The sequence below is a fragment of the Mesoplodon bidens genome (assembly GCF_964165515.1).
Source record: "Mesoplodon bidens genome assembly, chromosome: 1".
Classification (NCBI taxonomy): Eukaryota; Metazoa; Chordata; class Mammalia; order Artiodactyla; family Ziphiidae; genus Mesoplodon; species Mesoplodon bidens.
The window spans coordinates 185,489,510-185,501,678 of record NC_138176.1 but is presented as its reverse complement, the minus strand read 5'-3'; the positions used below and the strand labels follow the sequence as shown (position 1 = coordinate 185,501,678).

At 40.1% G+C, this 12,169-nt stretch overlaps 1 protein-coding gene across 1 annotated transcript in view; it reads right to left on the bottom strand.

Annotated features, from left to right (window-relative positions):
- FRAS1 (Fraser extracellular matrix complex subunit 1) overlaps window positions 1-12,169 on the bottom strand; it is a 461,640-nt gene that overhangs the window by 34,193 nt on the left and 415,278 nt on the right. The window contains exons 59-61 of the mRNA XM_081241677.1: window positions 6,383-6,588; window positions 2,642-2,798; window positions 508-708 (exon numbers count right to left, since the gene is read on the bottom strand). Coding sequence (XP_081097803.1) covers window positions 508-708; window positions 2,642-2,798; window positions 6,383-6,588 — 564 coding nt within the window. The remainder of the gene's footprint in view (window positions 1-507; window positions 709-2,641; window positions 2,799-6,382; window positions 6,589-12,169) is intronic.

Genomic DNA, 12,169 nt, shown 5'->3' with positions numbered 1-12,169 from the left:
CCTGAATCCCATCCTTCTTCCCTGACTCATCTTCATAGCATCTCCTAGTAGATGTCAAACCACTTGAGCATGGAGATTGTGCCTTCTGGGTTTAGTAATCCCCGAGGGGCCCAGCACAGTGGTTTGTACCAATGTTTGCTGAATGACCGACATTCAAAAATATACAAAAAATCATGTATATTTTTAAAAAATCAAGTGCCCCCATTGCTCAACCAAATCATAGGCTAACAACAGCAGCAACAAAAAATCCTTTTGAATGAGCCAAAATGCCTAGGATGTTCTGAAGTAAAGCATTTCTTTGGCCATTTTTCTTTCTTTACCATGCCATTTTTACTAATTAGAAAATTTAAAGACTCCCACAATCTCAAATGTGTGCTTAATAAGTACTTCATGCTGTTGGAAATACTATTTCTCTCTTTCATTTTTCTGCTCGTTCCTTTCTTCAAATATAAGATATTTGCCTCTCTCTTAAGTAAAACCTACAGATTGGGATTGGCATTCAATTACCAGGACTGAACTTTAAGATTCGGCTCTTTGGGTAATAATCCACACCAGACTGGGCTGACCCGTCCCGCGTGCTACAGCGAATCTTGGACGTCCTGTTCTGATCCCCTCTGCGGATCACCTTGATGTTCAGAATGGCCGTGGCATCTGGCCCTGAGGGTTCCCGGACTTGGTATGCAGCTTCTTCAAACTCAATGGTGGGAGCTTAACGAAACAAGGTTAGGAAAACAAGAGCAAGTTGGAAAAGTGACAAAGAATTCCACCTCCCATGAAAACACCTTCTAATGACAAGAGGGAATTTTTCACATTAGTTAACAATACAAAGGCAAAATAGCTCGCAGTCAATAAAAATCAATCAGTATTTACCCCTAAGCAATACTTTGGAAAAAGGAATTTATCTGTGATTCTGCAGGAGTTGTTTCTCACATATTTCTTATTAAAAACAATATAGTGGAAGAAATATTTTTAAGCAGTTTGAAATGCATGATGTCCAAGTTTCCATCTAGGCATTATAGCTCACAGCATGTTTTTAAATCTGCACAATTTATCAAGGGACAGAGACACAGTTAAGCCCTTGATAAATATCTATTGACTGATTCTATGAACCAACTCCTTTTCATCTATGAGATATGAATATCATTTATATACTGCTCAAATGTACCAAATCTCTCTCTCATCTCTGATCTTTTGGATCCTCCCAGTGCTCTCAGTTCCCCAGTGCTTAGCTTTTCCTAACTTCTCACAGGTTGTTTAGTTAAGGATGAGTAGTTATAGTGACCGGCTACAACAATAATTCAGGGACACAAGATTTCCTAACACAATCTGATTTGAGGTACTATCCTCATTGCTATGACATGATTAATTGTTGATTTTATTTTTTAATTCAAACTATGCCTTCTTTTGTATTATATTCTCATGAGGAAGGGCAACGTGGTAATGCTGGAGAGAGTGGGATAAGAAGATGGAAAAATTGGGAGCAATTACAAATCTTATACCATTTAAAATATAGACTCTTACAGAAATTTCTGATGTCTCTATGTTCACTTCCCTCTTTCTCTCTCAGAAAATCAGTTCTTCCTAATTGTAGGAGATATACTTCTGTGTACGCTCTTTGAAATTGAGGTGTGTCACTGTAACGTAGTGTGAACTTGTTACTTCTCTGAGCTTCAGTCATTGGGTTTTCTGTGTGAACAGGAGAGGTTCAGGATTTGAACCTGAGTCTCCTTGGGTAAAGAGCTAATTCAACTTCAAGGCTGGCTTTTTTGCTTTTCTCCCAATGTCCAAGTTAGTCCCTATTTTAATATTAGAAACCTTAAGAGTCTCACTGACTCTTGCATAGATTCTAGAATCTGATAAAATAAAGTTCTACATTCACTTTTGTTGCTTACAGCTGTGTAACTAAGAACGTAAATTATATAACTTTGCTGAGGTTCAATTTCTTTACCTATAATATAGGGATAATAACTCCTACCTCAAGGGGCTACTGTCAGAATGAAATGAAATGAAATAGTATTATATGCTTAGAATGGTTCTTAGTATACAGTCAATATTCAATAAAAACAGCTGTTACTATTTGTACTTTTATTATCCATTTATTAAAATACCTATTTTAATAAAACAATTATGTCCTTATTTGAAACAGATTTTGTTTTCTTTGGTGCCTGGGTCACTCTTTGCTGACACCTGACTAAAGAATTTAAGTTTTTTTAGGTTAGTAGACCAAATCAATTAGAGAGAAGAAAACTGAGAAATTAGACTTTTCCAGAAAGGTGGCAGCGTTTTAAATCAGTTCATTGGATTCAACTGATTCTGATTGTATTTCCAATCCTGCTCGTGAATTGCAGTGACTTAAACATTTTTATTCTCTGTCTGTCTTAGCATCTCTGTCCTAGCATTTAACCATACTTGTTCCCTATCTCTTGGTGATGTGGTAGAGAACAATGTGATTTAAAACACTGGAGCTCTGTAAACGGTGATCATTTGCTACCAATATTTTATATAAATACTCTCTGACTGTTATCAGTAGACACTTTTATAGTGCTTTCATTTTTCAAAACACCTATAATTATGTTATCGGTAAAACATCAGTTCATGTCCCATCAACCTAAGAGTAACTAAAGGCAATTTCTTCCATTACCATCTTCATCATTGGATATGGTGATGGTGGCCATGTTATTCTTTCCAACTCTGGCTCCACTCCAGTGGTTCCCAAGAGGATGGCCAAGGTAGACCCTGAACTGTTCCTCAGGCTCAAACATGGAGTCATCGTGGATATAGACAGTACAGTTCTTCATCTAGAGCCAAGGGCACAAGAAAGATTAAAATTTGCAGTGAGATATCAATAATTTGCTTGGCTTTCCCTAGAAAATGATTTTTCTTCTTTGTAGCATCAAAAAGTCAACACAGATTCAAAAATATCCCAACTGTTTCATTTATAAAATACAATGTTTAACAGTTCATGCCTGAGTGGACCCACCTATATGTGGAGACTTGCATTAAACATTCCAAACAATTTTGAATTATTGGTCATGAGTTATGAAAAACAATAAAATGAATCACTAAAAAGCATCTGTAGAACATTTGTGTGCTTTCCCACATTTTTCCTGGGCTCATCTGTACCTTTGTACATGTTATGATAGGTAGATTTCTGATGGTGAGGGTTTAACATATGGATTAGACTTCCTGGAGAGTTGAATGATATTCCTTTTCCTTTGTGAAAATTGAAGAATCTTATAAGGAACTCAGAAAGCCTTCCTGTTAGGCTAAAGACACCTTTAAAAGCTACAGAACTCTCAAATGTGTTGCCGAATGGTGGCTCATCTGAAAACTGAGAACTGAATGTCTGAAAACACAATCTAAATCCTTGTTGGATGAAAAGAAATCAAGCGCTTCCCAAACTGAATATTCTCTACTGAGGACTTGTCTTCTTGGCAAAATGTAAAATAAGGTCACAACTTTTTATTTTATTTTATTTTTAATTTTAATTTTAATTTTTTTGTGGTACACGGGCCTCTCACCATTGTGGCCTCTCCCGCCGTGGAGCACAGGCTCTGGACGTGCAGGCTCAGTGGCCATGGCTCACGGGCCTAGCCGCTCCGCAGCATGTGGGATCTTCCCGGACCGGGGCACTAACCCGCGTCCCCTGCATTGGCAGGCGGACTCTCAACCACTGCGCCACAAGGGAAACCCAGGTCACGACATTTTAGATAACAGAGCAGCCTTGATTGTAGAGTCATGTGATATGAAGTGTGACTATTTTTAGTTGGACCATTTTAAATTCATTATACTACCATATTGCAAAGGATATGTGGATATAGAGGTTTCACTGTCATACTTCCTAATTCATACTAAATGGAGGGAGAACATCTCTGTGAACATTTACCTGTGGCTTGCTGACCTGGTTTTAAGTCCCTGAAGAATGTTCCCTTTTTTATCCCTACCACATCTTTCTTACAATAAGAATTTCTTTATGGAAAGCATGAATCTAGTATCGACTCTTTGGTATATCTTAAAAAATAAGACATTCTAGTGAATGACAAGTTCCAAAGACATACTGCTTAGCATGACAAAGAAGATGAAGATTCCAAAATGTGCTTACGAATGAGAGATTGCCATGTGGGTAACATCTAGACTATTAAGCTGTATTTTCTTTATAATTTTATTTAATTACAAACTGCCTCTTGGATAGGCAGAGAATCCTCTTCTGAACTTAAAACAAATACAGACATGCAGACTCAAAGCTGAAGATTGTATTTATAGTATTTATATGTGTTTTTTTTTTTTTTTTTGCGGTACGTGGGCCTCTCACTGTTGTGGCCTCTCCTGTTGTGGAGCATAGGCTCTGGACGTGCAGGCTCAGCGGCCATGGCTCACGGGCCCAGCCGCTCCGTGGCATGTGGGATCTTCCCGGACCGGGGCACAAACCTGTGTCCCCTGCACCGGCAGGCGGACTCTCAACCACTGCGCCACCAGGGAAGCCCTATATGTGTTTTAAACACGTATTTCAACCTGCCACCAGTAAAATTCCCATAAAATACATAACTAAGACAGGGCTTTTATGAGTCATGAAGGTGTGAAAGACTTGAGAGTCTCAAATAAGGATGCTATCAAGTTTTTATTTTTATTTTTTGGTGGTAAAGCATGGAGGGAGAATCTCGGGTGACCTGGGATGTGTAAAGTCTTTTTATGCTAAACTTCAAAAGAACTAATCATAAGGCAAAAATTTCACACGTTTGCTTATATCAAAACAAAGATTTCTGTTCAACTAAGAACACCAAGGGCAAAGGTAATAGGTGAGTGACAGAGAAAGACACTATGTTTACAATATCTAAAACATCTAAAACCGGCAAGGATTAATGTTACTATTTAGGATTATTAATACTAAGATCAATATTTAGAATATACAAGAAAGCACCCCAAATCAGTAAGAAAATGACAGCAATACAATAAAATAAGGAACAAAGGATAAAAATAATAGATTTTCATAAGAGGAACTCAATGAACTAACAAGCATATAAAATAGTATTAATTAGAGAAATGCAAATTAAAATGAGATATAACTTTATACATACCAGATTAGTAAACATTAAAAGATGAGTAATTGAAAAAGTGTTGAAGAGTATGTAGGGTTTTAGCAACACTCATGTACTGCTAGTGGCACTTTGGAAAGTATTCTGATATTATTTTTTCAAATTAAGTACTTTCATGCCCTGTGGTCCAGAAATTTTGCTGCTGAGTTTTTATCCAAAGAAATCCCCATTCGGGTGTGTAAGTGGACATATAAGAGGATTTGCACTGCAGCACTGTTAGTGGTGGCAGCATGATAGGAGGTGACTGGGCACTAAAACTGAGGGTCTTCACTGTCTATTGCTGAGAGTGAATGGGTAAAAGGTAGTAAATGCACATCATGAAATGCTAGGCAACAGTTTGAAGGAACAGATTAGATAGACACATAAATGACATGCACAGATACTAAAACATATTGCTGAGTAAACGCAGAAACCATTTGAAAAAGATATAACACAGTAGCAGTTTTAGAAATAAAAATTATATACATAAAGAACCAGACATTTTTAAAGAACAAATACAAAATAAGAGAGATACACATTAAGTACAATCGATTGATTACCTCTGAGGTGGGGAAGGGAATGTGGCTGCAGAGTAGGGGTAAAATGAAATGAATAAATCAACAAAACAAAGAGAAGGGCCTTGAACTGACCAATGGGGACTGCATGCCTTGAAACAAGGGGTACAACTGACTCAATCATCTGAAACTGAGATCCAAAAATGGAGAAATATGATTCTCATTCAATATATGCTTTGGATATACACTGAGGTTGCAAGCTTTGAGTCTGATGCAGCCACACTTAGGGACTGGAGTTTCTCAGGAGTTCTTGTGTCCATAAGTATCATTTTTCATTATATTGCCAAGAGAATACTCCACTGTCTTGAATGTGCTCAACTGAACAGGTGTTCAGTCCTGTACTATTGGTCCTATGCCAGAACGTGTGTTGCCCTGGGACAGGGGCCCAGGTATTAGAGAACTGTCTCCTCCTTCTCTAGATAACGTTAGTGGAGTGTGTTCACCTTCCATGTAGGTTCAAATTAAGAGGAGTCCCCAGTCATTTGATTCTGCTAAATTCCAAAAATGTTCTACATCATCTAAATATCCCAGCTCAGCCAATGACATAGGTATTTGGTCATAAGTGGGAGACAAAGAAGACAACCACATAGAAGAGATGATATTATTAGAAGAATGAATGGTTAATCAGAAACTTCCAAGGATGTTCAGAATTTGTCTAAATTACTTCACTATGGACAAATAAAAGCATCAGGGAAGGAGGGAATCCCATTCTTCAGCCACCAGGAATCCACTTACTTTCTCCCCTTTGAGAAATGTAATCCGTGAAGAGTCTGTGTTTCTTCTGTCCTCAAAGTCCTCCATGACCTGAGCTGTATGGCCCTGAGTATAGCACCTCACTGAAGACTCGTAGCTCAGGTCCCCACTCCGAATGATGGGTACGTGTAGGACACCCTCCTTCTCCTTCACTAGGAGCAAATCCTTGGCAAACTGCATGCTGGGCACTGGGTGAGCAGAAGGAAAGACAGAGGCATCGTTAGTGGGATGCTGAAGGAGCTGGCTGCCACTTGGCAGGACTGGCAGCCAGTTAGCAGGACGGCTCCACTAAGGGCCACCAGAGGCTGATAAACTACAAGCAGTCAGCAGATTTCAAGACCTGGCTGCTACTCTCAGGACAAGGGGACTGTTTCCACTGTGAGTATAGTTCCAGCAAAATAGAACAAATCAAGTTTGCACCAGTTTTTGCTCAGCTTCTTTCTTACAATAGTCACCATCTCAAATACAGACAGGCGATGCAAATAAAGAAATGGGCCATGTGGAAAATTCTGATAGAGACCTGAAGACCCAGAAAAGTTCATGTTCCTTCTAAGGCTACCAAAAGGAAAACAGCAGTGCAAGCCTGATGAGAAATGGCCACTCACATTGGTCCTGGGCCAGGAAGACAATAGGGAAGAGAAGGGACATGGGTAAAGAGGAAGGAGCAGGTCATGTTTAAAGGGGGTTGCCCCTCAGCTTCATTCTTTTGTTGGCAGGTCTTCCTATTTTCAAACAAAATCAGAGATCTGCATTTTTATGTCATAGCTCCTAAATTTTAAAATAGCAAGAAATTAAAATAGTAAAAAGAAATTCCATACAGGCCCAAATTATTGGAGCCAAACAAAACACAACCATAAACTGAATTTGGCCAGTGGGCCCCAGTCTGTGACTACTGCTGTGGGGTTACCTCTTCTTTAACAACTCACATGGCCTCATCTGACTTTAGGAAAGGACCGTAGCCAAATGGTGGTTAAAAACAAGGGCTCTGGAATAAGCGGGTCTGAATTTCCATCCCAGCCCTGCTACTTATTAGCGGAATGACACAGGGCAAGTTACTGAGATTTTCTGAGCCTTGGGTTTTTTTAAATACGTAAATTGGAAATGTTAATAGCTAACTTGTAAAATTATTGGGAGGATTGAATTTAATGAGATTAGGTATGCATGGTGCTCAATACAGAATCTGGCAAACAGCAGGCACTCAAATTTGGGTAGCAATTATTTTATTATGGTTTGTATTGCCCCTATCTTCAGGCTTCTCAATATAATGGATCAGGGTTTCTTCCTTACTTTCTACAAGGCCTTAAGTAATATTCTGCATTACGACATGTCCCCTTTCGAGACCAACATTTTGTTGAGTGCTGGTTATTATTTTCTTAAGACAACACACAGAGGGAGTCCATCCAGTCATATGTCAAATTAGCCTTTGAGGCTGCAGGAAGCTGACCTTAAAGCTATAGCTACGGGCCTCCCTGGTGGCGCAGTGGTTGAGAGTCCGCCTGCCGATGCAGGGGATACGGGTTCGTGCCCCGGTCTGGGAGGATCCCATATGCCGCGGAGCGGCTGGGCCCGTGAGCCATGGCCTCTGGGCCTGCGCGTCCGGAGCCTGTGCTCCGCAACGGGAGAGGCCACAGCAGTAAGAGGCCCGCATACCGCAAAAAAGAAAAAAAAAAAAAAAAAAAAAAAAAAAGCTATAGCCACCTATTTCCCGGCTACATCCTGGATGTGCCCTGCCCAACCTGAAAGGAAGGAACAGAAGGGGTGAGCACCAAGCTCTCTGCAAGTCAATATGTAGAAAGCTCTCTTTGCCTCCAGCCTGTCCACTGCTCAGAACTGTTGGCATTAGCAAATATAAAACAGATCCATTATCTGAGCTAAGCCGAACAGTTACCATTTATCACTAAAGAAAAACCCAGAAGATACCTCTAAAAAGATGAGTGACTTTGGCATCAGGTCCTGCACATTATTCATTTGGGGCTCTTTCCATCCAGGATAACCATCTGTGCTATTAAGAAGTGGGTGGGAATGACGTGACCTTGCATGAGGACAAGAAGGAAGCTTGTTGCTGGGTAAAAAGCAACACAAGCAAGAAAGCTTTTCTGCTCATGGCAGATTTTATCTAATGCTTTGGATTGATTTTCTTGCTGGTCTGACAGGCATCAAGTTGGAGGTCAGTTAAAAGCTAAGTGGTAATGTTTGGGTTTTGTCATGTATTAATCAACCCCAGATTCCTCTTGAGATGTAAAAGACTCCTTTCCCTCTATTTAACATGTATTAACCTTTACTCCTACGCTTATCTGCTTTAAAAAAAAAAAAAGGAAAAGAAAAGAAAAGAAAGCACTGGGTGAACACTCCTCATGATTGCCTTCTGGCAAAAATCCCTGCTTTTAAGGAGCCCCCAGGTCAGTGGGAGACTGAAGCAGAGCCAATGGACAGGCAATGGGTGGGTTTGGAGACATTTATCTGCGGGGGTTATGGCATACAAAGGGCCCAGCCCGGGTCAGGCACTGTGTTAAGGGCTTCCATACACATCACTTCTCATCCTCTTGACAACCCTGCAAGGCACTGCAGTCTCTACAGGAAGTAGGGGCGCCGGCTGTGGGGTGTCATTTCTGCCTGACTGCAGAACCCCTTTGCTTTCCACATGGATGGGGTGTATGAATGGGAAATGGAAACCACTCTGTGAAGGCTTATGGGCTCGCAGTGGGCATCATGCACTATTGTCAACACCTCTTTGAGAAAATCAATTTGTAGTTATCTTCTTTTTTTTTTTTTTTTTTTTGCGGTACACGGGCCTCTCACTGTTGTGGCCTCTCCGGTTGTGGAGCACAGGCTCCGGACACGCAGGCCCAGTGGCCATGGCTCACTGGCCCAGCCACTCTGTGGCATGTGGGATCCTCCCGGACCGGGGCACGAACCCGTGTCCCCTGCATCGGCAGGCGGACTCTCAACCACTGCGCCACCGGGGAAGCCCTGTAGTTATCTTCTTATTTGTGTAAGTCTTGTGTCTTGAAATAGATTTCAGGACTCTGCTCTCTACTGCTCTGTAACCCCAGTGCTGAGCACCAGTCTTAGGCATGGAAAATGTCAACCAACGCTGTTCCCCGCCAATCTTCTTAGTAACTGACAAAGTGAGTGCAAACACCAACTGCCTGGAATGCAGTGGCCTCTTTATGGGTGATGGTTAAGTCTGAGATTTAGGAAAAATCCTGGCTCTGGTTCTTTGAGTTAATGAGTAGGTGGGACACAGCTACATACATACACAGGGGTGTGGTGCAGCAGCGGCTACAAGGCCTTTCTTGCCTTGCTCAGCAGTCTTCAGGGCAACACCAAAGTCTAATTCCAGGTATCAGAGCAGAAGAGAAAGGTGAAAACAGAAAATGTTCTGAGATGAGCTACTTAGATGATTTAAGGGCCTGAAATCAGCCCGGTGGAGAAAGATAAAAGGAGCTAAGATCACTTTGAAAGGCTGGAAGCTGACTCTATAAGGATCTCGAGTGACATTAAGCATTGTTACATAGAGCGGCAGTGGCCAGCTAAAACTGCAGAATGAAAAGTCAGCATGGTAGAGTATAAAACCAGAGGGCTGGACTCGCACAGAATAGACCTGGGCTTTAACTCTCACTCCTTCACCTCCTCTCTCTGTGATCTTAAGTTATTTCACCTCAGTTTCACAAGTTGGAGAGGATTAGAGGTAAAGTAATTAGAGATCTTTCTACCCTAGAATGTGCACATTGAAGGGACTCAACGAAAGCCAGCAGTTACTGGGAAGGATAACCAACAGAAATAATTGGTGAACACTGCAAAGGGTTACTGAAATAGATTTGCAGATTTCTTTCTCTGTGATAAATATCTTGAATGAGTATATATTGTTGTAGTCTTCCTGAAAGGTGATATTTTATTTAACATATTCATTTTCTAAGTTTGCAACCCTAATGCCCATCCATAGAATGCAAGGATAATCTAAATGGAATCTTCTATGTTGATCAGAGTGCAATGAAGTTTGTGTGTGTTACTGGAGTCCCGCTGGTAAGTGGGACAAATTACAGGTGCATCAGGAAGAAAAGAAATTAACATGTAATAAAATCTACTATGTGCCAGGTACTATGGTAGGTATTTTCACATATTTTAACTAATTTAATCCTTACAACAATCTTATAGGTATATCATTATTTATAGATGAACAAAATGAGGCTCAGTAACCTTAGCCACTGAGCAAGGAAGGCCAGCGAGCAAGGAAGTGGTGGGCGGGGATTATATTTCAGGATTCCTGACTTTCCATTCACTTTCCACTTCATCAGAGGGGAATTAACTATCCTTTCATGTAAAAGAATAAGAAGCCTTTTCAAGAATAAAAAGAATAAATGAATTTCCTTTTTTCTTCTTTTTTAACTTCTTTAAGGAAAAAAAAGTCCCACATACTCTCCAACTGCACCAAATAGAACCTAGTGCAAAGAGTATGAACTTGGAGCCAAAAGTCCTAGAATGCACACTGGTTCCTCCATTTACTAGACTTTGGGTGTATGTTTACTTCCCTGATTCTCAGTCTCCTTATCCACAAAATAGAAATAAGAGTAAAGTGATGGGATTATGAGAAAATGAGATAACGTTTAATAGATGACTCTGTAAACTCTGAGGTAACACTCAACATAAAACAGTATAATTGTTATTATCTCGTTCATGGTTAAAAAGTTACCATTTTGTGAATCATAAACCTAAATATAAAACTTAGAACTACGAAACTTCCAGACGTGAACACAGGAGAAAATCTTTGTAACCTTGGCTTAGGCAAAGATTTCTTACATACAACACTGAAAGCACAATCTGTAATAGAAATATCGATAAATGGGAACACTTAAAAGTAAAAAACGCTTGCTCTTCAAAAGACATTGTTAAGAGAACAAAAAACAAGCAACAGATTGGGATAAAATATTTGCAAAAAAACAAATCTTTGTCCAGAATCTACAGCAATGCAGTAATAGAGGAGAAAACCCAACTTAAAAAATAGGGAAAATATTTGAACAATACTCTGCCAAAAAAGATATATGGATGGCAAGTAAGCACTTGAAAAGAGAGCAATGTCATTAGTCGTTCACTACACAGCTACTGGAATAACTAAAAAGCCCCACAAAAACCTGATGTGGAGCAACTGGAATTCTCATACAACGCTGGTGGTAATGCAAAGTAGTTACAACCATTTTGGAAAACAGGCTGGCTCTTTCTAATAATGTTAAACGAACACTTACCCATATGACCCAGCAACACCACTCCTAAGTACTGACTCCAGAGAAATGAAAACCTATATTCACATCAGAAACTACTCAGCAATAGAGGGAATGAACCACTCATATTTGCAATAACATGGAAGACTCTCAAATGCAGTGTTCTAAGTGAAAGAAGCGAGATTCAAGGTGCTACCTACTACGTGATTCCATTTCTATGACATTCTGGAAATGGCAAAACTTCCGGGACAGAAAACAGCTCAATAGCTGCCAGAGCTTGGGATGCGGAGAGGTTGACTACAAAGGGACACGAGAGAATTTTGTAGGATGCTGGAACTGTTCAACATCTTGATTGTGGTGGTGGGTGAATTTTAACTTATATAAGTTAGACCTCAAGAAACCTAAGTCTCAAATAACATACAACTTTAGATATATGCAAATATATAACAAAAAACGGGTTAAAATAGTTGTCTTCAGGGAGGGGAGCTGGAGGGTTTGGAGCCAGGGTAGAAGGAAGACAATTTTCATAGTATACCTTTTTTCGCTGTTT